This window comes from Daldinia loculata (genome assembly GCF_022478755.1).
Source record: "Daldinia loculata strain CBS 113971 unplaced genomic scaffold F4817scaffold_18, whole genome shotgun sequence".
Taxonomy (NCBI): domain Eukaryota; kingdom Fungi; phylum Ascomycota; class Sordariomycetes; order Xylariales; family Hypoxylaceae; genus Daldinia; species Daldinia loculata.
The window spans coordinates 90,746-118,061 of record NW_026054872.1 but is presented as its reverse complement, the minus strand read 5'-3'; the positions used below and the strand labels follow the sequence as shown (position 1 = coordinate 118,061).

General features: G+C 45.0%; 8 protein-coding genes and 2 non-coding genes across 10 annotated transcripts; 5 read left to right on the top strand and 5 right to left on the bottom strand.

Moving 5' to 3' along the window:
- Window positions 1-4,173: 4,173 nt before the first annotated feature.
- On the bottom strand, window positions 4,174-5,507 carry F4817DRAFT_358074 (uncharacterized protein; the record flags this gene model as incomplete). The annotated part of the gene is made up of 2 exons (XM_049305984.1): window positions 4,174-4,348; window positions 4,405-5,507. 2 exons carry the CDS (start codon window positions 5,505-5,507, stop codon window positions 4,174-4,176), a joined length of 1,278 nt encoding a protein of 425 aa, XP_049160013.1.
- A 1,195-nt stretch (window positions 5,508-6,702) lies between these two features.
- Window positions 6,703-6,792, bottom strand: F4817DRAFT_t70. The gene has a single exon. It is a non-coding gene; the product is annotated as a tRNA-Pro (tRNA).
- An 859-nt stretch (window positions 6,793-7,651) lies between these two features.
- On the top strand, window positions 7,652-7,750 carry F4817DRAFT_t76. The gene has a single exon. It is a non-coding gene; the product is annotated as a tRNA-Leu (tRNA).
- A 659-nt stretch (window positions 7,751-8,409) lies between these two features.
- F4817DRAFT_334463 (Metalloenzyme, LuxS/M16 peptidase-like protein) lies at window positions 8,410-11,784 on the bottom strand. Its single transcript, XM_049302901.1, has one exon. It carries the CDS (start codon window positions 11,609-11,611, stop codon window positions 8,573-8,575), a length of 3,039 nt encoding a protein of 1,012 aa, XP_049160012.1. The 5' UTR covers window positions 11,612-11,784; the 3' UTR covers window positions 8,410-8,572.
- A 253-nt stretch (window positions 11,785-12,037) lies between these two features.
- On the top strand, window positions 12,038-15,073 carry F4817DRAFT_334462 (myosin-like coiled-coil protein-domain-containing protein). Its single transcript, XM_049302900.1, has 6 exons — window positions 12,038-12,417; window positions 12,497-12,825; window positions 13,286-13,557; window positions 13,616-13,764; window positions 13,833-14,076; window positions 14,134-15,073. Exons 2-6 carry the CDS (start codon window positions 12,522-12,524, stop codon window positions 14,614-14,616), a joined length of 1,452 nt encoding a protein of 483 aa, XP_049160011.1. The 5' UTR covers window positions 12,038-12,417; window positions 12,497-12,521; the 3' UTR covers window positions 14,617-15,073.
- On the bottom strand, window positions 15,074-16,802 carry F4817DRAFT_334459 (Low temperature viability protein). The gene is made up of 2 exons (XM_049302899.1): window positions 16,551-16,802; window positions 15,074-16,491 (listed from the first exon to the last, which is right to left on the bottom strand). The coding sequence occupies exons 1-2, from the start codon at window positions 16,568-16,570 to the stop codon at window positions 15,180-15,182; spliced, it is 1,332 nt and encodes a 443-aa protein (XP_049160010.1). The 5' UTR covers window positions 16,571-16,802; the 3' UTR covers window positions 15,074-15,179.
- On the top strand, window positions 16,754-19,233 carry F4817DRAFT_69752 (P-loop containing nucleoside triphosphate hydrolase protein). Its single transcript, XM_049307785.1, has 3 exons — window positions 16,754-17,105; window positions 17,161-18,028; window positions 18,082-19,233. Exons 1-3 carry the CDS (start codon window positions 16,971-16,973, stop codon window positions 19,026-19,028), a joined length of 1,950 nt encoding a protein of 649 aa, XP_049160009.1. The 5' UTR covers window positions 16,754-16,970; the 3' UTR covers window positions 19,029-19,233.
- A 1,268-nt stretch (window positions 19,234-20,501) lies between these two features.
- Window positions 20,502-21,368, top strand: F4817DRAFT_69732 (uncharacterized protein). The gene has a single exon (XM_049307784.1). The coding sequence runs from the start codon at window positions 20,685-20,687 to the stop codon at window positions 21,225-21,227; it is 543 nt and encodes a 180-aa protein (XP_049160008.1). The 5' UTR covers window positions 20,502-20,684; the 3' UTR covers window positions 21,228-21,368.
- A 356-nt stretch (window positions 21,369-21,724) lies between these two features.
- On the bottom strand, window positions 21,725-23,042 carry F4817DRAFT_69715 (Aldo/keto reductase). Its single transcript, XM_049307783.1, has one exon. It carries the CDS (start codon window positions 22,927-22,929, stop codon window positions 21,958-21,960), a length of 972 nt encoding a protein of 323 aa, XP_049160007.1. The 5' UTR covers window positions 22,930-23,042; the 3' UTR covers window positions 21,725-21,957.
- Window positions 23,043-24,633: 1,591 nt separating this feature from the next.
- F4817DRAFT_334453 (HAD-like domain-containing protein) lies at window positions 24,634-27,273 on the top strand. The gene has a single exon (XM_049302898.1). The coding sequence runs from the start codon at window positions 25,008-25,010 to the stop codon at window positions 26,526-26,528; it is 1,521 nt and encodes a 506-aa protein (XP_049160006.1). The 5' UTR covers window positions 24,634-25,007; the 3' UTR covers window positions 26,529-27,273.
- Window positions 27,274-27,316: the final 43 nt, after the last annotated feature.

Here is a 27,316-nt window from a genome sequence, read left to right as displayed (position 1 = left end):
TAAAATAAAACCTACCATTGTTAAAATTATAACTATTAAATTAATAAAGTTATATTTAATATTAATAAATAATATTAAAATTATTTACGTTAAATAAAATATAACATATTTATAAAAAACAAGTTTAATTTTTTTTAAATTTAAATTATATCATTTTAAAAATTAAAAAATATTTAATTTTATATATTAACATTTTTATACAATATATTAACTTTACTATTATATACTTATAATATAAAGTAAAAATATTAATAAATACCTTTATATTTAATTATTTTTTAAAATTTAATTTATTTTTTTAATAATTAATATTTTTAAATATATAATTATTAACTTTATTACTTTTATATAAAATTTATATAAATTTTAATATTTATATTATATTTATATAATACGTTAACAACTAATATTAAATTAAATATAATAATTATATTATTATAATAATTAAATTTTAATGTTAAATAATTATAACATATTAACTTTACAATTTAAATTTATTACCGCATAATATTATTACAATTAATTAACTTTAATATTAAAATATTATAACATATTAAATTTAAAATTTAATTTAAAACTATTATATAAAAACCGATTTTTAATAACTTAAAATAAAATTAAAAAATATTAAATATTTATACTTTAAATAAATTAATTTTTTAATAAACAATATATAATAAAAAAATTAAATATAAAATATTTATATATTTAAATAAAAAGTTTAAAATATTTAAATAAAAAAGATAATACATTTACATAATATTAGTTATTAAAATTAAAGATATATTTAAATATAAAATAATTATTAAAAAAAAAATAATTATTAAAAAAAAATAATTATTAATAATAAAATAATTATTAAAACTAAAATAATTATTAAAAATAAAAATATTATAAATAATATAATAATTATTTATATAAAAATAGTTAATTGTAAAATAATAATTATACATAAAAAAATAATAATTTTTAAAAAAATGGCTTTTCCATAAAAAATAATAATTTTTAAAAAAATGATTTTTTTATAAAAAATAATAATCTTCGAAAAAATGGTTTTCCGATAAAGAATAATTACGTATACTACTATAATATTACCTATTTTAACGTTTGTTATGGCTAATACAATAATTTATATAAGGAATTATTTTGAACAACCACCCATTGCTGCTATGGTAGCCAATTACTATGTCTAAATCAACCTCCTTCCATCCTCCTCCATCCGCCACATTAGTAGTAGATCGACTATCACAAACGAGAACAGACATAATTCAGATCGTGAAGGTTGCAACTTGCGAATGCCTGAAAAATAATCCTAAAGCCGCTATCATATCTTTCGGCACATCTCTAATTAAAATCAACCCGGCCCGAAATATTCTCCAACACAATCTTAGAAGCGGTACGGTATAATCTGGGCAACACCTCAACACATAAATTCAGGTATCAACCTAATAAACTCTACGCTCCTATGATATCCAGGCGGATTTCGCTGGTACGACATATTTCCAAATCCCTCATTGTCTAGGGAGTGCTCTAATACCGGCCGTTCAATTAACAGCCGCATTCTGCCGCTTGTCTCTAGCGGCCATAACCTACGGGATAGAGGACTAGATATTTACGATATGCTACCTACTTAACCCTTACCATTTAATTTACATACGCCGTAAGGGTCTAACTAATATACCACAGGAGATGCAAATAGATCTAATCCTGTCCAACCTCGCAGATTGGGACTAAAGCTAGAAGAGTTGTGTTACAATCAGATGAGATCAACTCCCCACCCTTGCGCTATCTAGGTAACTCATGGCTGCAAAACACGTCTTCTGACAATAAAATATTAATTTAGGTATCTTTGAAATGCGAACTTCCAATTCTAGTCGTACCCCTAATTTGAACGAGGGTCGCCATTTGAAATTTTAGAGGATACTCCGGGAACACGCATTCAACAATCGGCAGTTAAAGAAAAGCTACGCCACTTTCCATCATATTCTGCAGTTAATCTGTGATATTGTTACACGACATTTTGCTTGTTTTCCTTTCAGACGACTAACTGGCCTGGCCTGTCCGCAGCGTCATCAAGTCTCGTGGCCTATCGGTTTACTTGTGGCTTATGCCAATACTACCACCCGAATGTTCCACAATACGTCTTTTCCGAAGACTAGCATTGGCAAGAGGAGAAAATGCTTCTATCACCATGCTTTATTAAGCGCCTCCACTCCCGGCACGCTCAAAATTGTGATGGTCGATCTATGTTGGAATCAGTAGTCATGCAACCTCATTCGGCAACCTGATCGGGCCTCAAAGCAGCATTGCACATGCGCTTGATAGAGTATCTTTAGTTCATATACATTTCAGCTATACCTGTAGTTCCCCTATTCGTGCCCAAACTCGGATCGAGAAAATCCCGTAGATAAACATCTATTTCGCTCAATGCAGCAGTTGTTCGTCGAGATCGGGTCCACGGATGCCCAGTAAAATTACGGCACAAGCTGGAAAGCTTGACTATGCGTTGGGCAATGTTACAATCGCGGTAGACCGGGGCGGCAAACCCTCCATCACGGATGCTCCGGCTTTCCTAAATAGGAAGCGAGAATGAGCAATATACGCAACACCTATGGAGCAAAAACTAACTCCAACAGCCGCATCCTACTACAATACCTTCACAACTTGGAGAGTGTTTACCCCCGGAAGGAATTGAGCGCCCTATCGGGGAGCCTATCGGGGGTTGAATCAAATGAATATTTAGCAATCCGTAAGAAATTCTGGTTCGTTGAGTATAGTAGTATTGACCACCCTCAAACTAGATCAAACAAAATATTCAAGAATGCCAAGTAGCAATTATTACTTTTCAGGTCCCATGAGGTTTAATTCTATATTTAGAGACGTACAATATCACGTATCTAGGTCCGGGTGACTATCGGACCACTGGAACCTGACATCATAGAAAGACAATCATGATATGAGGCTTTTATGGAACCTATATTTTCATGGTGGTTTACATGTGAATGTTACGAGGTAAAGCAAGAAGCATGGAAGCAACTTCGATATCCCGCAATGGACTTCGAACCTAACCAGGGAAGCTTTAGCTAAACATTAGGTATTGAAAATATTCTTTGTTCTGGGTGTCTCATCCAGAATCCTGACAGTGATAACGAACAGGGATGATTCAATGCGGCTCTTATGGTAATACAAACTAATAGTGACGACAGCTGCTTGTCGACCATAACATCGTATATAGTTGCGACGAAAAATGGGTGGCGGAAGGAGTTTAATAGGACACGCTTCCGGTCACAGTGGAAGCTAAAGAATCTGAGCTGGATCATGACTGATTCTAATCTCCAATTAACCCTCGGGCTTGAATGACTTCCCCCGCTACCCAAGCTACGATTATAACGCAATGACGTGAATTGCATCAAGGCGTGAAGGTTCTATTTTTATATTGTCTCTTTTCAAGGTAGAATAGTAGGTTCCGCAGAACACCTCCACCGCTTACTTCCCTATTAGTGTCAGTGATTCTCACCAGTGTGAATTGCTAAATAAGCAACGCACATTATGGAAGTTACCCAACATCTTAAAAGATAAGTGAACAAGGATGCATTACTAGATACTTGGAGTATTCATATGATAATGGCCATTGTCATAAAAACCTTTGTTTTAGCGATAAAATTTATGGCATATGAGCTGCCTGTGCGGCCTGATAACCAAGCAAGCCCCCCTATGAGCTAAGGGAGAAGCCCTTTTTATATTCTTAGGTATTGTATTATCAAAGAGCTATTAAGTACTTTAATATTAAAAAGTAAGATATCCTTGCCCCTTTTCTGACATGAGCTGCTGGTACGTATATCAATCATTTCCGTGTATACATAACCCTACATATAGGTTGGTAAAATAACAACAAGGGTCCTTATTAAATTAAAGCTTCGACTAATTGTATGTGCCTAGCTACCCAGGTACCTAAGGCAGTTTGTACCTAATGCTATCTAAGTGGTGATGGTTACCTCCTATACTTAGGTACGCTTACATCTTAGTATTTGATACCCCTCCTACGCCCTACTCCTATATGTATAAGTAAGTCCTTTCTTCATATAATATTTGTACTGCGAAACGTTCCATACATCCCCTTCATTGTTGAGGTTTTCCGTGACATAGTAGTAGGCGTAGAGTATGCTAGGTATTTTACACACGGTCTGAGCGCTCAATCAATCTTTCGATACGATCAATATACGAGTGTAGCCAACGTAGATCTCTCATCTTCCTTCCTAGCTCTATCGAATTGTTTATACTCCTACTGCTTTCCAAATATTCGAACACTCTGCTCGGGTCCTGTCCATTTCCTATGTCCCGGGATACTCTGGGAGAGTTCTCTTCGAGAAGAGCGGTCGAATATCCAGGTTCTGAAAAAAAGACGGGATGGAGTAATCTCCAACAGGAAGCGTGTTGGGGATCTGAGAAGGTATGGTATTGGGCTTCATGGGATAATCGATGAATGGCCTTAGCACCCAGTTCATTCTATTGGCTAGATGACGGATTAATCTAACTAGAATCACAATTTGTGCAGTTGAAGGTAGCGACCAGTCATAAGTATCGTTAGGACCGAATGTTGTGGCTGGAAATGGTAAGCTTTGGTGAGTCCAACTATTTGGTTGTCTATGCCCATCACTTTGTGGTGTATTCTTGAGATGTTCCGTGTTAGACCGTGTGACATTGGTATGGATATCCGTCGACAGTAAGTGACGATAGATTGAAGAGCATGTAGTTTCAAAGATACTCGTCAACCTGTGGTGGAAGGCGAGCATCATTAGTAGCACACCACTGTCTGGTTGTAAGCTTGTGTCGATCGAGGATTTGTTGCTTCTACAATTTATTGGGCTTGAGGGATCTAGCTCGCTCAGTAGCGAGTAACTAGAATGAGAAGTAAACATGTAATTAAACAAGGATCGATCGAGCTGATATTCCGAAACTTGACGATAAATTGCTATGAAGTTTCCCGTAGCCTCAAATATACCGTTGAAACTTGGTGAAGATATCGAAAGCTGCGTCGTTGCTAGGTCCCGCTCGACTTCTCTTGAAGACTGTAAGACTGGTAGATTGAGTTGGGCTAGATCTTGAATCTGTGCGTCAATGGAATTTGAACTTGTGGACTTGTTCTCCTTAACTTCGTTGTGGGTTGCTGGAAGGGTTGAAGGTGAGGAGACTGGTTCGAAAGAACCAATTAAATGTACATCTAAGCCCAAAGCTAGATCTGGGGGTCGAAAAGTTGACAGGCCTATATTGTCTATATTGTCGAATTGAAAGTGTGAGAATGGGTCTCCCGTATCAATCGTAATCCTAGGTTCACTATAAGAGTCGGTCTCGCTCAGTGTGAAAGGAGTCTGCTCCATATTTGTGGAACCCAAGCATCCGTTAATTCTTCTAACTGCTAAGCTTTCGGCGCTTTGAAAGGTATCTGTATAGTTCTCGGCGGATGTGATACCGGTGTCTGCCGAGTCTTGTAAAACGGCACGCGACATTCTTTTTAGGGCTAACTGTGCCGCTGATGGACGACCCGGTCTCTGTGGAGCTATAATTACACATAAATTAGACACCATTTATGCGCAGACCATAATAATTTCTTCAAAGCAATGGTAATGAGCAACCATTCCTTAAACCTACCACTATAGATACAAACAGTCCCTAATTTTTGGCAGCGAATGCACGTAGGAGGCCTGCTCTGAGAAACATTCGGTTGCCGCAGACATCTGACCTCCTTTTCATGACATCGATCGCAAGACTGTCGGAGTGATGGGTAAGCCCCTGAATGGGGGTTGGAAGTAAACTGACATATTATAGACATGTGGAAACTATAGAAATTAGTTGTTTAGTATTGATATTCCCTGTTTCGGATGGAAGTTATTCGGCGAAATATTTATTGTAAAATGAAAACTGAAACTTAAGTAGTAATTATACGAATAAGGATACCGGGAAGGGACGGATCTTACATCGATCGATGATGGACTAAGCACCCTCATATGTGTTGCACAAGGGGTAAATCTTATAAACGCTTACCAACAATCCCTCGCGGTGTAGGTCCTGGAGTCTAAAGTGGTATAATTGGTGCTGACGCTTCAAACCTTTAACAACAATATTACCAACATCGATTTGTACGCTGCCTTTGAACATAGTATTCAGCTCGCTATCAAAGGAACAATTATGTAACTCATATTGTAGTTATGGTTATGATTCCCCGTAACCAGTAACTCTTAACCTTCGCTTTAGGTTGGAGGCTGAGAAGACTAATCAATCATTCGAAGACTACGTTTCCCGGAAGATGTCAGAAGTGGAGCCTCCGGCGTTGTCCCGGTCGGCACCGGAGTACCCCGACACCGGAAACCTACCACCGGAATTCTGATTACTTACATTTAATAAATGTCACTTATGCTTATAATAAAATCTCACATCTCAGAACAGAGCTTTAAATAATGCCATTATATTTCAATTAATCTTAACGGTATTAAAATTTAAAGATATCATTTAACTATTAGATGAATGGCGTAAAAAGTAGTGCGAGAAGAAAATTTAAAAGAGATAAAAAAAAAGATGGAAAGAACTGACCATATTTGCAAAAGTGCAAAAATAGAAAGAAGACAAGTACCGCAGATGGATAGCAAAAAGTAAATATTCAAGTCGCTTTACCGGGCATCTTACACGATAAGAACCGGAACTAAAGGGTTTGGCCGGGGATTGAACCCGGGACCTCTCGCATGCACTGTTCAGGGTGGACCCTAAGCGAGAATCATACCACTAGACCACCAAACCAGAGACGTCTATAGGACTTCTTGAGTGAAGGTCTAGGCCTTCAAGTCCATCTATATTTCTGGCGACGAACCTTATCAGTTTGAATCAAGCCTGTGGCTGTAGGATATCTCGCGCTTGGATTACCTATATCTACACATACCTAGGATATAAGCAATCTTAAGGGTGTACACAGGCATTAGAAAGCACATTGTAAGGTTGTAGGTCACTTTGGCATGGTTATTGTTATTTGGTTGAGTAAAGAGATCAGAGGTATTTGATTTAAGAATATACTCAGTTTAGTGACGCCCGTACGCCATTACATTATGTGACATTAACGGAAACTGAGCTTTTGAACACGAGTCAGGATGTAATACTACCAAGAGGAATCGTATTCGATATATCAAAGTGGAAGCTTGGTATACTATATTACGGCAAGGACTGGATAACATCTTCAAATTAAACATTATGTTCGGTCTGATCAATTACTCTCTTGTAAAACTACTCCCGTTCATACTCATAAACACTCTCTAACGCTAGAGAAATATAACAAAAATCAGTCGGCTATCAATTTTTTTTCTTTACGTACCTACAGTAGTACTCAGTACTCTTCGGACTACCCGATTTTTCTAGCCCTATCCAATGGGTAAGATGGTGGGCTTCCATAGCTCCACCGCACAACCACTAGAGATTTCCTAGCGTCTAAAGTCTCCTCTACAATTTTGCCATTGGCTATGGTGATCTTCTAAGACCCGAATGTGTACATGACTAACCTGGGCCCTTAATTCCTAAAATGTAAAGCTGTTTTTATAACTAGTTAAACCAAATACTTTTCATCAATTCGTCTACTCCGGTGGATCAATGCCTACTTTTAGGCAAAATAGGCAAGATGGCCGAGTTGGTTATGGCGTGAGGTTAAGGTCACCTTAATTCCTACATCCTCATGGAGCAATCCGCGTGGGTTCAAGTCCCACTCTTGTCACATATTTCTTTTTTGTTCTGTGCAGCACAAATCCATTCTTTGCCGGAGGGAAGAAACGACATATATTTTGCGAATTTGTAACGGATGGGGATAGATAGTTGATTGATACAAGCTCATGATTGAGTACCTTATATATAGAGTATATGGTAACCGCCATGACAGGAAAGGGGTAAGGGGTAGTGATTTATCTCGGAACATATGGGCTGGTTCCCGTAGCTTTACCTAATCTTTAATTAAAGGTTAAAGTCATTAGGTTAATGGCAATGACAAGACTGACTGTATGATAATTTTAAATGGGAGCTGGAAAATGTAGTTTATTTAAATATACTGACTGAACAGGTGTGAAATGCACAGGTTAACTAGGTAGTCTATATCGTTTTACTTCCCACTAGAATAAGCATGTACTCTGTTCTATAGTCCAGAATCCTAAATCTAAGGAATCCGGGTCTGAAAGAACGAGCGTAGGAGGTCGGTACTTATGTCTAACAGCCCCTCGCAGGGCGTTATCCACAGACCTTACCTCTTATGTTTTGGTCTCGCGTCTTGTTGTGGTCTTCATGCTATGGTGGGGTCTCTTGTGAGAGACACCAAGCAAGAAGACGTATCGTATCTGAACGCTGAAATGGAATTTCACAATTGCATGTTGCTGGATATGACATTTCACCTTGTAGTTAGTTGACTACCGTCGAGTCGGAACAGACCAGACCATAAATGTCGGGACTATATACAATCCGTCTAATTTGTAAGAGATGGGTATATGCACAGATATTGTACAGGCAATTGTTACATCTATCGTCTATCGTCTGTCGTTGTCTTCACTCGTTACTCAGTACTGTCCACGTTAATCTCGTTCACCTTCCAGGTGTCATCCACCCAATCTTGTTTCTTTCCAAGGAAAGCGACCCTTTCCTTCCCATTTGCTAGAGCGTCAACGATGTACTTCTGAGCAGCCTCGCGGACTTGGTCCTTTGAAACGTCCAAAAGTTGTTCACGCCTCTTCTGCTGCATTTCATCTGTGACACCAGACATGAATCGGAGCATACCCTCCGCACTCACTGACCTGGGTGCATCGACACTCTGGAAAACCGATATCTTGGCCTCTTCAAGGTCTCGGTCGGACCATTCCTTATCGACCGCCCATCGGCCAGCATTTTTCATAATGGAAAGAGTATTCTGCGGGTTTGGATCTCGGTATGAGTAGAACCCGAATATTCCTTCAAGTCCCTTCATGTAAGCACCGCCTCCATATGCGCCACCCTTTTCACGAATTTCGTGATGAAGGTGTTTATGAGTGAGAAGTTGAGCTAGGATTTGAAGTGGTGCGCCTTGTGGTGATGTATAGGAGGTAGTTGGGAGTGCGAGAGAACCATAGTAGACTTGGTAAGGAAGTGGGAAGAATGCTTTGATATCTCTCGCAAATGACTGCTTTCCAGCAGCGGGAAATTGGACAGGATCAGTTGATCGAGATGCCAGGAATTGGGATAAGGCGGTAGAGTTGGCTTGAACACTATCAGAGCCACATGTTAACGCTGTGCGAATGTCGGTACCCGCTAATGCGTATTTCTGTATCTGTTTAAGTTTTTCGATTATGTCTTCGAATTGATCAGACTCCGGTCGTCCAGCCAGCGACGTTATGAGTTTAACCTGTGATAAGCCGCTTACTTGCTCGGCCAAGTAGCCTTCGCGTGTTAAACCCGACTCGGCGTACCTTCGAGCATAGGAATGCCCGGAGGAGGCAATGTCGTTCACAACACCATCAGCTGCGGCTTCGAGTAGTTGCCTTATCCGAAGGGCTGCCTCTGGACTGTCAAAATTGGTCTCCGAGATGAGCTTACGGAGTAGGTTAAACATTTCGGGTACGTTACGATCAAGAGCCGTGCCCCGTAATAGAAGGCCCTCGGAAGCCTGGCGGAAATCGGTTGGTGATGCGGTCGACAAATAGCTAACAGATATACCGCCCGTCTTAAGCTTGATTTGATCCTCGAGCTGCTCCATGGTCATGTCCTTCGTTCCCAGCCGCATGATAGAGTCTGTAAACAATGGAATGAGGGATCGGAGCTCATCTGGTAAATTTTCGAATGTATTGATAGCTCGGAAGTAAGTGAGTCCATTTGTAGGAGCTTCGTGCCACTGAATAGTAGTGCCGTGTGCCGCTTCATCCCTTACTATTACAGGCTCCTTCTGTCTTGGGATATCTTTAACGTGAACGGTCGGTAGGCAACTTAAATCTTCGGTGTTTGACTTGTTTTGTTCAACAAGTAGATCCAGTTCTCTCTGCTCGAAGAATTTTCGAGCTTCTTGTTCCCCACCGGCTTGTTGAGTAGCTTCGGAAATCTTAGCCAGCAGCCTGTCCTCTTCCTCCTTCGCAATCTCCGCGCCGTACGTTTCCGAAGGGGCCATTGTGAAGGTAAGAGTATTGTCGTTGAGGAGATATTTATCCATTAGCCCTTCTAGATAGCCTCCTTCAGTAAGCTTCGCTTCAAATGCCGCAACTGTATCGTTCCATGCTAAGGAATCGAAGGGATCGGTTCCAGAAAACCACTTCCCCTTCAGACGATGTAACACCGAAAGTCCAAAATTGGCGGTCTTATGTTTAAGACTCAATTCGAGCTGATGGAGATATCCTTCTATCTTCGTTCTCTCAAAGCCTTTGTCACGAACTTCGCGTAGTATATTTTGAATCTCGCCCTTAATCTTCTCGACATTAGGTTGCTCGACTCCGCTTAAACCGATAGAGAAGATTCCCGTAGCTGCTGATCCGTCATAGCCGGAATTTGGACTCCAATCCGTACCCAGCCCGCTCTCGATGAGCCCCCTGTAGAGCGGAGATCCATATCCATCCATTAACAGGGACGAGAGTAGAGATACAGAAAAAGACTCCAACACGTCGCTGGTACTACCAGTGACCCACGACACTGACGTCTTATACTGTTTTTCCGGATCGGCAAGAGGATCTACCGGCCCGAATACCGTCACGGTACGCGGCCCATCACTAAGGTCGATTGGCTTTTTATGTTCTATATCTGCCTGTATCTTCTCAAATGCCTTCATTTGGGCGTCAATTTCCTTGAGATGGTCGGCCAATGGCATATCGCCGTAAGTTATAAGCTTTGCATTACTGGGATGGTAATGCTCAGCATGGAACTTACGTAGCTGCTCGTACGTCAGATCGGTAATCTTTTGCGGATCGCCTCCAGAGTTGTTGATAGATGGGAAAATGTGGTCTTGAAAGCGAATGTAAAAGAGGTAGCCTGCGTCCGACATTTGACCCTTCATCTCATTGTAGACGACACCTTTGAAGACCAACTTGCTATCCTCGGCATCTTTTTCTCCATCCTTCTCCGCAACTCTGGGGTTTTCTGGTCCAATGCGCCAACCTTCCTGAGTAAAATCCGTCTCCTTTAACAGGGGGTGGAGGGTCGAGTCGAGATAAACCGACATCAGATTCTGAAAATCTTGGGCGTTGGTCGTAGCGAACGGATAGTAGGTGTGATCGGAAGCGGTGAAAGCATTCATAAAATTGGACAGGGTTCGCGGCAGCATCTTAAAGAAGGGATCTCGTATAGGATACTTTTGGCTACCGCATAATGTGGTGTGCTCAAGGATATGAGGAACACCCGTGTCATCCGGGGGGTTCGTCTTGAAGCCGATTGAGAATACATTGTTACTATCTTCGCGAGCGATGTGTAGATAGTCCGCGCCGGTCTTATCGTGTCGTAAATGCAGTGCAGTTAGCTCTAGTTCTGGTACGTGCTTTGTCCTTAACAAAGTGAAGCCATGGAGTTTCTCGCCAGGCTTCGGGTACTGGGACAGGTCTGTTATAGCTTTCCTAGCTGCACCTTTCACCACGTTACGCAACATCTTATTGATGATTAAAGGAACCAGCCGCAATCATATCAAAGAGATGAAATGATAAGGAAAGAAGAGGTAATAGAAGTAACCTGTATAATGAACCGTAATTACAGGGATTTAAACAGCCGGTGTCCAGGGCGGCATATTTTGATGGTTGAAGGAGAGAAGGTTAAAGATACGAGCGGTATGTATTCTAGAAAATTTCCAAGGGCAAATGATACTACGGGTTATGCTAGATGACGCATATGTCGGGCTAACCCCTGCCTAACAGGCTGGATATTGGAATACCGAGGTATGGTTCACGTTGACAACCACTTAATCGCATTAGCTAAAAAGCAATTGGACGGATCGTAACGCAATAGTGTTTAAGCGTATATAAAGTGCAATTAAGTAAACTTTAACCCCACATAAAACCGCTGCTCCGGATCTGCTAGTGTCAAATTCAATTTTTCTAGGCCATTTTTATTCGTATATTGTGTAGTGCTTGGGATATTGCAGTGTGTGGTAGTTGTAACTTGGCACCTAAGAGATTACCTAAGTCCGATTTGGTCGCATGTGCAGTTGCAAGGCGGCAACCCGGAGTTCTCTCGTACTTGCTTGTTGATTAAGTAACCAACACTAAAACGCCGCGCTTCATCTCAAACCCTCAAAAGTCTGCATTCATTGTAGAACTACGCTTCCAACATCCACATAGCCCGGTTAACCAAAGCTAAAGAGCTGACACCTGTTTCTCTTATCGGCCCAATAATATCCTTTCAGCTATATAAGTTCATTGCCTTAAAAACCATCCCAATGTCTTCTAGCAATCCAGTACGGTAAGTTCACACTGAATCATCATTACCTTCTGCTATGTCATAAGTCTCTTCGGAATACTAACACCGCACTCTCTCGTAGAATAGTTGTATACATTTAGGAAAATATGGCGACAACGAACCATCGTGCCGCATCCGCCACGCCAGCCCCTCTTGCATCCGTACTTAATACGAATGGAATCGCTCATTCTCATACACCACATGACGACTCATTACCAAATAGCCACCATGTTCATGTTCAAGAGCCCCGACCTGCCCCAACCCCGACGCCCGCCATGGCTTCAAATGCCGCGAAAAAGGGAAAGGGGAAAAAGACCCTCGACTCGAATGAGGCATCGAAACTTGTTGCCGCAAGAATTTCCCAGTTGGAGGTTGATACAGCCGCAGAGAAGGAGCAAGAGGCGGAAATTGGTAGGTTCTTTTTCATTTCAGACGCTATGATGACTACAGAAGGGCTGGAACGTGGCGAGACCTTTGAATTCGAACTGCGAGACTACACAACTGCCGCGAAATGTTCACCAATTCGAGATAGCGTGACCGGGGCTAGAGGGATAAAGGTGAAGCATCAAACACGATAGCGCGCTCTAGCAATGCCGGACGAATCGGAAGAGACATACCGGTGCTTTGCGATGTTATAGGTCTACAGGAAACCATCTTCCATCAGAGTAGCATATGCCATAAACCCAACAGTCAAGCCGCCGCGCGTTTCGAGGTGATATCTATGGTTTTCGATATGCAGTCCGACTCGGTTGTACGAATGCTGCTACACAACGCTAGACTAGCATGCGCTGGGAAATTCTCTGTTCGCTGGATCTGATTTCGCCAGCTTTATTTATGATGTCAGAACCTTGCTAATATTGCTTTATAATAGATCGGGAAGTACGTAGGGCGAATCGCGAGCTTAGCAACCAAATGAACAAGATGGACGATATGGACAAAATAGAACTCTTAACAAAGCGATCATCAGAACTCTTTGCGAACTTAAAACGCCTCGAGCGCGAGAACATTAGGAATAAAAAACGCGCCGATCTATTACAAAAGGAAAAAGATGCCAGCCGTACGGACCTGAGCAAGCAAATTAGCTTGAAGGAGAAGTTAGAAAAGCTGTGTCGCGAACTGCAAAAAGAAAATAACAAGCTTAAGGTACATTGAGTCCTACTGGAAATTTTGCGGAATTCGCGCTGACGGGAATGGCTGGTAGAATGAGCACCGTGCTCTGAATGATACCCACGATCGCCTCAAAGCCTCGTCTGACGAGCGCTTAAAGAAAGTACTTGACACTTTGGAAGGTTATCAAGAAGAGAAAGACAACCCGCGGAAGCAGGTTGTGTATATGAAAGCCGAAGAATTGTGCGCCATTCCTCCACCCCTAACGTCCATCTACACGGGCACGCTTTGTATTAACACTGAAGGTGTAGGTTCAAGGGAAGATTCAAATCTCTCATCGATCAATACGAATTACGGGAACTACACTATCATTCTTCAATGCGAACTAAGGAGATCGAGGTCCAATGGAACATGGCTCGTTACGAGCAACAGAAGAAAACGGCGGAAGCAGAAGCCAACCGTGCGCGACAGCTGAATAGCCAAGTGCTTACGTTCTCCAAGACCGAAACTGAGTTAAGAAACCAGTTGAACGTTTACGTTGAGAAGTTTAAGCAGGTATGCGCCCTGTGCCCCTCACTAGCCCGCCGTGCGAAGGCATTAACAAATGAGGAGGTCGAGGACACGCTCAATAATAGTAACGACCTGTTCTTAACTTTTCGCAAGGAGATGGAGGATATGTCCAAAAAGACGAAGAAGCTAGAGAAGGAGAACGAGGCCTACAAAAGGAAAGAGGGCGCCCTAAATCAGAACATCTTTAAGATGGCCGAGGAGCGTAATAGGCACCTGAAGGACCTCGAGGATATCAGGAAGAAGAACGATAAACTGACGAGCATCATCAACCAGATGCAACAGCAAGGCCGCGGTATACCTCAGGGCATGCAAGGTACGGTAGAAAGCTGTTATGCCGAAGGGGTAGAAGGCGACGAAGAAGGAGAGCTGGACGAGGGCGATGATGAAAGCGAATACGAATACGAGGACGGCGACGAGGAGGTTAGTGATGAGGGAGAGTTCGACGACGACACAGAGGAGGAACTTCCGCACGCACCCGGTGCTTACGGCCCCGAGCGCCCGCCCGCTATGAATGGTCATCGCTAGGAGGACGACACAGTAGGGCGGCATGCAGTGGAATTGCCTCAACCTGTCCACGATCTGTGCCGCTGGTTTTCTGACTTGCGGACCCAATTCTTTCAGAGCGAGAAACCTCCCGCCGAGTAAGCATCAGAGGGGCCTCCTACGATTCCACGATTCCGCAATGTCTCTTCCGCGGAACACTCGAGCACTCGAAATCAACTAGACTTCGTAGGCTAGACTTCGTAGGACCGTTCGCTTTTGGAGGACTACTGCTGGGCTTCCCCCTTTTTCGCAGAACAGACGCCCGAGTCGTCAAGGTATTGGTCTATGTAGGCAGCAAGAGCAGCTGAGGCTTGGTTGTCATCGGAGCGAGTATCCTTCCTTGCTAGCGATAACATTGTAGCAATAAATGCGAATTGATACTTCCCTCGGAAAGCGTACAAATAGGTACATAGTTCACAAGTGTGTAAAGTTGCCAATTATTGCATTATTCAGGCCAGTTTTTATTTTATTTCCCGTAAGTCAATTTATTCAACCTAGTTGCCATTGCCGTGGATTTCCGTGGGTATCTCTATGAACATGTCCCTCTACCTAGACGCCGACGCCGACGCCGATGCCGATGCTAATCCGGACGCTTGCGGCTGGCCGTATCTACCACGGATCTTAGCCGGCCCTAACTCACGCCTGATCTCGTCGAGTTCAGCAGTGCCGCTCTTCCACTTGCCCTTCTTTATCTGCTTCTTTCCACGCATCGAGTAGCCTCCCAGGAAATCATCTAGGATGTTATCAAAATCACCCCGCACAGATCCCGTCACGCTAGACGCCGTCGAGATCTGAGACATGGAGGCCCCGCCATCTTCGTCATCTTCATCGAAATCATCCTCATTGTACTGCTCCTCGATCTTGTCGAAGCGAGCGTCGAGGATACCAAGTTGTTCAGTGCGGAATAGCGACGACGATGTCATCGAGTAGCCCGACTGACTTGTAAGCGCGCCCTTGCGCTTCTTCCGTCGGCCGCCGTTGGTGGTGGTTGTCATGAGGGAGGATTGCACCTCTGACTGTGATGGTGCGACTGCGAAGGATACCTTTGCGCCGGGCTTGCCTTGGTCCTTTTTGAACTTCTTGAAGTCCTCTAGCCAGTCCTCATTCTTAACCGCCTCTCCGTCCTGATCATTTACAGTGGGAACTAGATTGGGCACTTCGGAGCGGTCTTTATACTCCTTAGTCGGCTTGGCGGTGTCGTCCGATTCCCAACCATCGTCTTCGTCAAAGTGTGCATCAAATTCGACGTCTTCCAGTTCCTGGCCATCCTTTGCTAGCTGTGCGAAAATATCTTCGTCGTCATCAACGTACGCCTCGTCCTCAAGCGCCTCTAGTACCTCGCGCAGTCGGGGGTCCATGTCCGGCTGGAACCCACCGATGGCATCGGGGATATCTTGTTGCGCCTGGTATGTTATATGCTGCAGATTCTTAGATGGCAAGAAATCATCACCGAAAAGATCATCGCGCTTGCGCTCCTCATCCGCGACGTCCAGTTTTCTCAGCGCATCCTCCAAGCTCTGCTTCTGTTTTCCCTTGCCCTTGTTTTTAGGTCCATTGTCTGCTTCGATGAAGACAACCTCCCCACCGCCGGCAGAATCTAGGTCGCGTAGATGTTGCATATAGTCATACTCGGTATCGTCGAAGAAAACGCCATGGCTGGCGGCCTCACCCTCGTTGGCACGGATGTGTTCGGCGTCAGATCCCAGCTCAGATGCAAGGTCATCGAGCTTCCTCACCTTGGAAGCATTAGGAAGAGGTGTAGGGTTCAGCACCATAGACGGCGCATCAGCGTCGTGGATCAGCGGGTCATTCTGTGGACGATGAACCAGTGTGAAGTGCTGGGCCGTCTTCTTATCGCTGGTTAAGATATTAGCAGTTCATCGCTAACCGAATGATCGCTTTATCAATTTACGTACATCCACTTGCCTTTGGGCATTTTCGCTATCTTTCTCTTTTGTTTCTTGACTCTTTCTGGGTCTTTGTTTATAAGTAATATGCAAGCAAATCTCTCAGTTTTGGTTTAGCACAAGTAGAAGTAGAGGATGAGTGGTTCTAGGTAGGTAGGTACTTTGTAAATGGCAGAATGGATACTTCAGGGTTCGGCCTAGAATTAAAAAAGTTTTGGTGGGGTAAATTATTATCGCGGGGCTTATCGTACTTAGAGTGACGCAGAAAATAATTGCCCCTCGATTATTCAGCGATTAGACTTTACAAAACTGCCTGGAAGCGACAACCTTAACCTCAACTTATGAGGACTGAGTTTCGGGAAAAGGTAAATCTTATATTATTGCATTTTGCATAACTCTACAACATCATATACCAACAAATTGCCCAACATGGTGCATGCAAAGTCCAAGACCTCGGTCGGGTTGGGCAATACGCTCATGAACGATCGTTTTGGGAAGGGTAAAGGATCCGATCGCAAAAAGGGTTCAGCAGTCACGAGAATCAACCACGCAACTGGTGAAGAGGTATGAACACTATTTCTCTATATCAGGACAGTCGCTTACCAATTTACTACCATAGTATATCACAAATGACAGAAAAGAAGCAGCATGGGTGAAGATGCGCTCCGTAACGCAGCAAGGTGCTCTAGACGAGTTCCTTGCGACGGCCGAGCTTGCCGGTACCGACTTCACCGCTGAGAAGATGAACAACGTCAAGATCATACATACAGATCAGAGGAATCCATATCTCTTGTCGGCAACCGAGGAACGAAATGTCATAGGGAAGCACGCTCAACATAGAGGAAGATTAACGGTGCCTAGACGACCAAAGTGGGACTCTTCAACTACCGCCGATGAGCTTGATCATCTCGAAAGAGAAAGTTTCCTCAACTGGAGAAGGGGTTTGGCAGAACTGCAGGAGCATAACGACTTACTCATGACCCCATTTGAGCGTAATCTAGAAGTTTGGAGGCAATTATGGCGTGTCATCGAGAGATCAGACCTGGTCGTTCAGATTGTCGATGCACGAAATCCGCTGATGTTTTGGTCCGAAGATCTTGAATCATACGTGGAAGATATCGACCCAGCCAAGAAAAACCTGTTGCTGGTCAACAAGGCAGACATGATGACGACAAATCAACGGAAAGCATGGGCGAAATATTTCAAAGAGAAGAAGATAGCCTATCGCTTCTTCTCCGCTAGCTTGGCAAAGCAATTAAACGATGAGCGCGATCTAGAGGACGAACCGGAAGAGCCTCTCAACGGCGAAAACTCGAATCCAAAAACTATTCGCAGATCTAACCAGGATGCCGATTCGGAAGATGAGAGTGACGAAGAGGGCGTAGATTCGGGAGTGTCACCCAGTCAAGATGCCGATGATGATACCAGGATATTGACAGTTGAGGAGCTGGAAGACATATTTCTTCGGCATGCACACGATCCCGATGGTATGTACTTCAGTTACTATACTACCTTGATTATAAAGCTTACAGACAAGCAGATCCGGAGAAGAAGCTGCAGATAGGTCTAGTTGGGTATCCGAACGTCGGAAAGTCGTCAACCATCAACGCCCTCATTGGCGCCAAGAAAGTATCCGTCTCCGCAACGCCTGGTAAGACAAAGCACTTTCAAACCATTCACCTAAGCGACAAGGTCATCCTCTGCGATTGTCCTGGTCTTGTGTTTCCCAATTTCGCCACCACAAAAGCCGATCTCGTCTGCAATGGTGTCTTGCCGATTGATCAATTACGAGAATTCACGGGTCCCGCTGCACTCGTCGCACACAGGATCCCACAGCCATTTTTGGAAGCTATCTATGGCATTCACATCAGGACTCGGCCGTCAGAAGAGGGAGGGACGGGAATTCCCACCGCCAGCGAGCTTCTGTCGGCATATGCCAAAGCACGAGGTTTCACAACCCAAGGTGTGGGACAGCCAGACGAATCAAGAGCTGCTAGGACTGTCCTCAAAGACTACGTTAACGGAAAGCTTCTGTACGTTGAGCCTCCTCCCGGTTGGGGTGACGGCATGGATTTCAACCGCGAGTTGTACGACTCAGAACACCTACCCGCAAAGCGCAAGGCAGCTTTAACCGCAGCCATGGGTGCACTAGACGTAGACGACGGTGAGTCGACAATTGATACGGAGATCTTAGCCCTACCAAAAGGCGCCAAGTCGGAGAAGCTTGATAAGGCGTTCTTCGCGCGCGATGCGGGAAGCGCGGGACACTTAAAGATGCCGTTCAGCCATAAATACACGGAACAAGGTAAAGCACAAGAACAAGGTCCGGCTAAGCAGCTTAGCGGACGAAAAGCCAGAGCGATGGTCGCACTAGAAACGGGAATAGACCCGCAGGACGTACAGATCGGCTCGAGTAAGAAGCACTTTAAGGGAGGTCAGAAGGGCAGAGGGAAGAAGTTTGATAACAAAATGTTGAATGAGGCTTAGATATCGATTCGATGGGTAGAGGATGAAAATCATAGATACGGCGGTATGGTGACATATGGTAACTGGAGCTAGCACCGTTAAGACGGGTGTAGCTAGAAATCATTATTGACATCAATGAAGTCAATTGGCCTTATAATTGATTCTCTCTAGTCAATCTGCCTTGTGGAGTCTTCCATATGGTCTGCGTAGGTAGGTATCATCAAGGTTACCTTGGCTAGGGCGGTTATGGCTATACAAGTCATACATAATTACTGTGACTCGTAATACCTTTTGAGTTACTAGGTTATACCTTGTCGAATCATACGTAAACTTCCGCCTTCTCTCGGTATGACGAGAGCTAGTAGAGAGTGGGCCATTCGGTTATGCCGTGGTAATAGCCTCAGTTTCTAATCCGGTCACCCGGTCTATGAAAATTCAATTCATTTATTACAAACTGATACGCACCGAAGTGGATTGTTGAGGCCCCATTACAGCATAGCTGAACTCTCGCCAAGATCAATATTGAAAAGATGGTACGTTTATGTGGACTTCTTAAAAAGCTTTAGTGTAGATTTGAGCATTAGTCAAGGTAGTTAATCTCTCTCGTACGGTTGAAATATATCGTATACGGCGGCTAGTATGTTAATAGCCAAGAGGGCTACCTTTAGCTGCTTAACATAAAACACCGAGGCTGTTTAGGTATTTGCCTTTAATATAGTGTTGAGATGCCTTGTTAGAAAGTACCAGGGAATATATAGTCTGGAGTTATACTCATCTGATCGACGCGTGTCAACTACATATGGAGACCATCGTCATCCCAGAATTTCATTCCATTCGTGTGTTTCAGGCTTTAGAAATTAGCAAGGGGCTACTGATGGTCGTTTTGGTGCCTTGCAACAATAATTTTCCAGACCCATACTACGTATTGAAGATAACGTGACATGGTTCACGATCCGCAAAACGGGATTTTTCCATCCCACTCTGACACGGTTTTTTTCAACCCACTTTACGTTGTGAACCCGAACCACCCCTCCGTTCGTAGGGCTCATGCACGACATTTCAGAGCTCGATTTCACCCCCGGCTCTCCTTGCGTCCGGAACCGCTCGCTTTTGATCTACGGGAGGGGTGTTCAGTACATAAGCAGCCAAGGTCACGATGCGGTCACGATGCACAAAGGCCTTGAAGCAATCTGTGCATCGTCAGCACCAGATCGTTTTACCATGCTCGACGACCCCACCGCAGAGTTCAGCCCTGCTGATTTTATCTCGATTTCGGAGCATCACAAACTTAGATCTAACACCTTATTTTGACCACACTGCATACAAGATCAGACCACCGCATGGAAACATGTTGGTGCAACATAGTTCGAAAGGATTGTTCTAGTTTTAGCATCCCAACGCTACCGGTAAGCATTGGAAACAACAAGGTTCAACCTACCCTTGAGTAAAGCTTCTGCGATGGTGTCCATGGTTATTGTAAATGCGATGGTATCTCCAGAGCAGAGAACGTAAATATCATATCTAGTTCCCTATATCCAAATGAGCAATTATCATTTTCTCGCAGTAGGGCATCGAGGCCCGAGAGGAAAGGAGAAAAGAATAAAAGAAACACCAAAATCGTCGAGACTGCACAGTTCCCTTTCGCAAAAAGGAGCTTCGTAAAAAAAGAAAAAGAAAATGCCCGTAGAAACAACCATCTCGACACCCCTCCCCGCCGGCGTGCAGCCCAGCGTCGTCGTCGCACAGCTGCACAACCACGAGATCTACATCCGAACCACCTGTCCACAACTCATAAGTTACAGCCGAATCTCACCACCACCACAATCTACTACTACTCTTACTACTACTCTCCTCCTTCCCCTCTCCTCCGACTCCTCCAAATCCTCCGACTCCGACTCCAACCCCAACGTCGCACCCGTCGACGAGCCCCACGCCTTCCAAGTCACGGACCGGCGACCCACCGGGCAGACGACGTACCGGCTGACGCTGACCAACCGGGCCGAGGGCATCGACGCCGCGGTCGACGGCAAGGCGCCGACGGGGTCCATGGCCATCCGCGCGCGGTGGCGCGTGCGCGTGCGCGGCGACGCGGGCCTGCTCGAGGAACACGTCGACATCGAGAGTAACATGATCACCAAGAAGCTGGTCAAGAGTAACATCGAACGCAGCCACCCAGCGTACCATCGGAGTTTTCTCGCCGAGGCGGCTAAGGCGTCGTGAATTGATATTTCAGTATTGCCTGCTGCTACTGTTACTACTACTACTACTACTAGGTACTACTTGGTGTACTTGGTGGTGTACTTGTGCGCCGTATGATGAGATGTACATATATACCGTGGGAGGTTTTGTTCTAGAAAGGAGGGGGGGGGGGGGGGGGGATAACTTGATATTTGGTTAGATTAGACGAGAATCGTGGGATGAAGATTGAAGATATTGGTACGGGAGTGGGAGTAAAAGAACCAAGATTTGCATTTCTTTGGATCATCTACGTAGCTTCATAGGACCATAAACCGTCATCTAATTTGTTAAACGTGCACTTCGTAACCACCATTTCGGAGAAAGAAAGTCTACCCCCATCTTTCTAACCCCCCAAAATCCATCCATCCATCCATCCCATCCCATCCATTCATCCATCTCCGATTCTTTTTTTATCCCCCACCTCCTTTCTATCAACGCCAAAAAACCTGAAGTTTGGTTTTCGAAATGCTTCCAACGCAACCGTCATTAGGATATCTAGCAGGCTAACATGGAATAGGTTGTATCCGGTATCCCCCTGATTAGAGGCGGATACGGGCAGTTGATTCTACGTGCATTGTTGACATTCGGTTGGTCACCACCACAACCCTACATGTCGCATCCGCCTCGACAAAAATGCAGTCGGACCGACGAATCGAGTGGTCCGCTGCTACGCGACAGAGACGCTATCTAGCTAGCTAGCCTAGCTACTACTTTATTTCGCCTCGTCGGCCCAGACGTCATAGCCAAACGTGTCTTTCATGTTGACGAAGCGGGTGTGACGGCCCTTAGCAACGCTATTGACAGCCTCGAAGTCGGCATCGGACAATTGCGGGACTTGGAAGTTGCTTGCGATGCGCTCGGGCGTCGAGCTCTTGGGAAGCACAACGTAGCCGCGGCGGATGCCCCACGCGAGCAGAACCTGGGCCAGCGTGTGACCGCTGCGCTCGGCGACCTCGATCAACGTCTTGTTAGTGCGCACCTTCTCGCCTGTGTTCGGTACTTGATCCTGGGAGCCTAGGGGAGAGTAGGCGGCAGGTAGAATGTCGTTTTGTTGGCAGAACTCAACCAGCTCCTCGTTGGGTAGGAAAGGGTGGATTTCAATCTGGTTGACTGCCGGCTTGACCTTGGCGATCTGCAACAGCTTCTTGAGGCCGGGGATGGTCCAATTAGACACACCGATGGCGCGCGTCTTTTTGGCTTCATACAGCTCCTCCATGGCGCGCCATGTCGGCTCTGGGTTCTCGGTGAGCTCCTTCTTGATGATGTACTTGCCGTCGGCGCCAATCTTAGGCATGTAAGTATCATCACGCTCGGCAGCAATAGGCCAGTGGATGAGGAACAGATCAACGTAGTCGAGGCCGAAGTTTTGGAGTGAGTTCTCCAACGACCACTTGACCTCATCCGGCTCGTGCAGATGCTGCCATACCTTAGTGCAGATGAAGATGTCTTCACGCTTCACGGACTTGTTCTTTGCGAGAAAGTCACGAAGAGCTTCGCCGACTTCGGCCTCATTCTTGTAGAACCAGGCGCAGTCCAAGTGTCGATAGCCGACTTCTAACGCAGCGGTAACTGCCTTGTATGTCTCGCCCTTGGCGCCTTCGTTTGCGAAGGTACCAAAGCCGATGGCGGGGATCTTCACTCCGTTGTTTAGAGTGAAAGTCTGCTGGTTGATTGGAGTCGCCATGGTGATGAAGACTTAGATTTTCGACTGAGATGTGATAGAGAGAGCTATGGAGGGGTGAAAAGGGGTTGAGGAGTAGATGTGAAACAATTGCGTCAGGAAAGAAATTAGTCGAGACGGTAAATACTGTTGGCTATCGTGCTGGCAGTCGGGAATGGAAATATTCGGGTAGAGAGGTAAGATTGTAAGGTTGTAAGCCCGTAAACGGCCGGTTTGATTCAAACTTAGTATGTTTGTGGATTGGATGTATGTATGTATGAATGTATGGATATATGGATGTATGTGTACGTTAGTGTATGAATGTCTAACCACACGATGCTGCACTATTGCATCATTCCCGGAAACTCGCTTGGCCGTTACCACCCCTGAGTCCCTGACTCAGCGGAAAAGAAAAAGTTTTTTGCGCTTGATAGAAGCCGTCGGTTTCTTTTTCAGTCTGATCGCTGATCAGCGACTCGGGATCCAGTTGTTTGCAGCGACAGTTGGCACGTCGTCAGCGAAAGCCACCACTCAGTTTTGACTTTGGTTACTTTAGATATCCATCAATGACATGTGAAGTGGATCATATGTAGTAAGTGATAATACGTTGGTACATCTACAATACTTGTGATACTTGCGATACTTGTGACAATAAGTGATAAAAAGAATGGGTTCGGGTAGCATACAGGGTTTTGCTATGTACAAATGCAGAAATGCAGAAATGCAGACGGCTCGTTTGCAATTGCCTGTTCCAAATATTAATGCTTTGACTGGCTTTATCAGCCTGGTATCGGTTGGATATGTACTAACAATGTTACTAAGTTACTATGTAATATAGGAGGGAAGTTGGAGGGAAGATCCATGGGTCCCCCTAATGCAAGTTGGGATAGGTTAGGGTAGGATAGGAATGCAAGCTCAGGGCGGTCAGGGACGTGCCTTATAAAAGAAGAACCTATGAAAGATTATGGTTTAACATTAGTGTACATTACCTGGCGTCTGTGGCGTCACCTATCAAATCGTTCGCTGACACCATTACAACTTTACAAGTATTGGAACACCTGAACACCACAGATCTGTAGGCTGTTAATGTGGGTAGCACCGAGAATGGCAAAGATGAGGCAAGGCGCTAGAAAACCCTAGAAAACCCTGCAGGTCGCCGTATCCACCTTCCGACTCAGGGGGCGGATCTGTAGCGGATACACAGCGGAGCGCAGCGGACCCGGAATGATGTCAGCGTGAGGCATGACAGCGGGTACCGTACGTGGGCCGTGTGGATCCGGGATCCAGTTCGGCTGGTTCTGCGGCTCCTTTTCGGACTGACATTTGATCTTTACTGGTCCCTGTTGACTCGGTTGGCTGCGTGTTTGCTGGACATGCATCACACTGGCAGCACACTGGCAGTATATTGGCAGCACTAGACGACGACCCTACATACCAGCCTGTAAATTGTAATTAATAAACCCTGAATATATCCCGATAACCTTGATAACAAACAAAACGGCTAAGAATAAACAGCGTTTACCCCCGTTTCCCAACGTTAAACTCGACGTTAATAGGTCTGAAAACTAAGAAAACATCGTAACTAATTAACTAGGTAGTTTACGCGACCGTTTCATCAAGCTGCAGCCTATGCAAGGGACCGCTTAGGGACAGGCTCCAGCGTGGCGGCGGATACCGTAGATTACCTAGGTACCTGTGTAGGCTGTAGCAAGACATCATCCATCCTCCATCATCTTTTTCGGCTCTTTGTTGATAACGTACCGTGCTTTGACAACGTACCTTGACAACATACCTCGATAATGTACCGGACAATGTACTCCTTGTCTGATGTATGAAACGTAGTTGCGTTGTGGAGGGTACGGGCAGAGCCGGACTTTGCACCGTCGTCGAAAAGTGCGAGCTATAGCGCGATAGTACGGTGAATGATAAGCATCATGGTTGAGCCGATGACTAGATATAACGCGACCCTCCCGTCATAGATGGCAAACTTCTCTTTGTTCCATATGTTTAAACCTTCATCTACTTCTACTTCAACCTACCTACTATTATTGGATTTTTTTTTTGAGACAGCGAGCTAGCTAAGACTACAGATTATATTCAAGATGCCTATGTTCGAAGATTACGACATTGCCCAAGCCACTAAGATGCAGGACAAGAAGGATGCTTCTACAGCCACCTCCAATGGCAACACCAACGGACACTCTCACGGCCACGGCACAGAGTCAAACTCTTTGCCCATTCCTGGAGAGGATGGTGATGGACCTATCGAGGTTCCCGCCTCGAGATCGTCCGTCTCTGAAGCAGCAAAGTACATGCACAACTTAAGCATGTCTCCCTCTATGAAGGAGAGAAGAGGCTCTCGTAACTCCTTCGGCACAGCTCTTCCCATCCCCCGATCTAAGAGACAATCACGACTATCGTCGGTTCACTATCCCGATGGAGATGAGTCTCTCGGCCGCCCGACGCGCCCGGGCATGCCACCCATCCAGGCCTCTCGTGCTATCCTAGCTTCCCAAGTTCAGAGCGTCGAAGTCGAGAAGGTGAAGAAGGCCAAGAACATGGCTTTCGCTTTCGACATCGACGGCGTCCTTGTCCACGGTGACCGACTCATTCCTGAGGGACGCCGTGCTCTGGAGATCTTGAACGGTGACAACGAACTCGGCCTTAAGATTCCCCACATCTTCTTAACCAACGGATCCGGAAAGCCCGAGAAGGCTCGTTGCGAACAGCTCTCCAAGATTCTACAAAACCCCGTCGACACGGAACAATTCATTCAATCACACACTCCCATGAGCGCTCTTTCTGAATACTACAAAACCGTCCTAGTTGTCGGCGGCGAGGGCTACAAGTGCCGTGAAGTTGCTGAGCAATACGGCTTCAAGGACATCGTTGTCCCTAACGACATTGTTGCCTGGGACCCGTCTATCGCACCTTACCGTGTGTTCACGGATGAGGAGCGAGCATCTTCTCGGCCACGAGACTTCACCAAGACTAACATCGAGGCTATCCTAGTCTTCTCTGACTCTCGAGACTACGCGACCGACATGCAAATCATCATGGATGTACTACGATCCGAGAATGGTCGTCTAGGTACTATGGCTAAGGACCCTCTCTCTCAACGCGTCCCCATCTACTTCTCGCAGGGTGACATGTTGTGCCCCACAGAGCACTGGACACCCCGTATGTCTCAAGGTGCATTCCGTATCGGTCTTGAGGCCATGTACCGGGCCCTGACCGGAATCGACCTTGAGCGTGTCGTTTACGGAAAGCCCGAGACTGCTACATACAAGTACGCCGACGAGGTTCTCACCTCGTGGATGGAGCAGCTCCACGGCGAGGAGAAGCTTCCAGAAAACATCTACATGATCGGTGACAACCCGGCCTCCGACATCATCGGCGGCAACATGTACGGATGGAACACATGCCTCGTCCGCACTGGTGTATTCCAAGGCGGCGAGAACGACGAGAACAACCCAGCCAACTTTGGTGTCTTCCCCAACGTTCTAGAGGCAGTCCAAACGGCGCTGAGGAAGGAATTGGGAGATGACTTCAAGATGCACTTCGACGAACGGATCAACCCCGTTCTGCACGGCGACGGAGCCGACACGGCTGCGATCATTTGATTTGGATGATATCATTTGGGATTTAAGTGGAAATTTTGGGAGGAGGGGCGTTTTTGGATCGGATCTTGATGACCTTTTTTTTTTCTTCTTTTTTGTGATATCTAGAGCTTTTACGACATCATCATCGTATTCAGCAGCATTGACTAACGAACTCAAGACGAACTTAGAGATATTGGAAGACTGACTCTCTCTGAAAAGATATTTAGAAATTTCTCGAAATCTTTAACCAGCTTCATGCGCACGGCTTGTGAGAGGAGATACACTATTGGTGCTTGTTTCTAACCTCCCTCCCCCCCTTCTCCTCCCCTCGTTCCCCCTCGTTCTTAGCTCCGTGCCGCCGACATTTACTGGGCCTCATCGCCATTTTCAGCATTTGCTAAGCCCACCGATCGCTTGTGCATGACTACGCCATCGCCAAAAAAGACTTTCGCCGTGCATGCCTCGAGAACCGAACCGTCTCTTCGACCTACATAACTAAAAGCTTATTAAACTTGTATTGTATTGACTGACTATCCTATGCTAAACAGAATCTTTCATTTTGCTACGTACTATTCGACATTAGATTAGAAATGGTATTTGATGAAGAGATTGGATTATAAATGGATTTGTCGACGTGGAAACTAACCTACTAACATCATAGAAACCCATTACTTGCCATAGTAATACACAAATATTTTCTACATACATACCTATCTACTGTGCTCACTGTAAAATTCGCAACCCGATACTCGAAAATACAAGAACGTGATCCGTGAAATGAAACGTGATATATGATCTATTGAAATGTC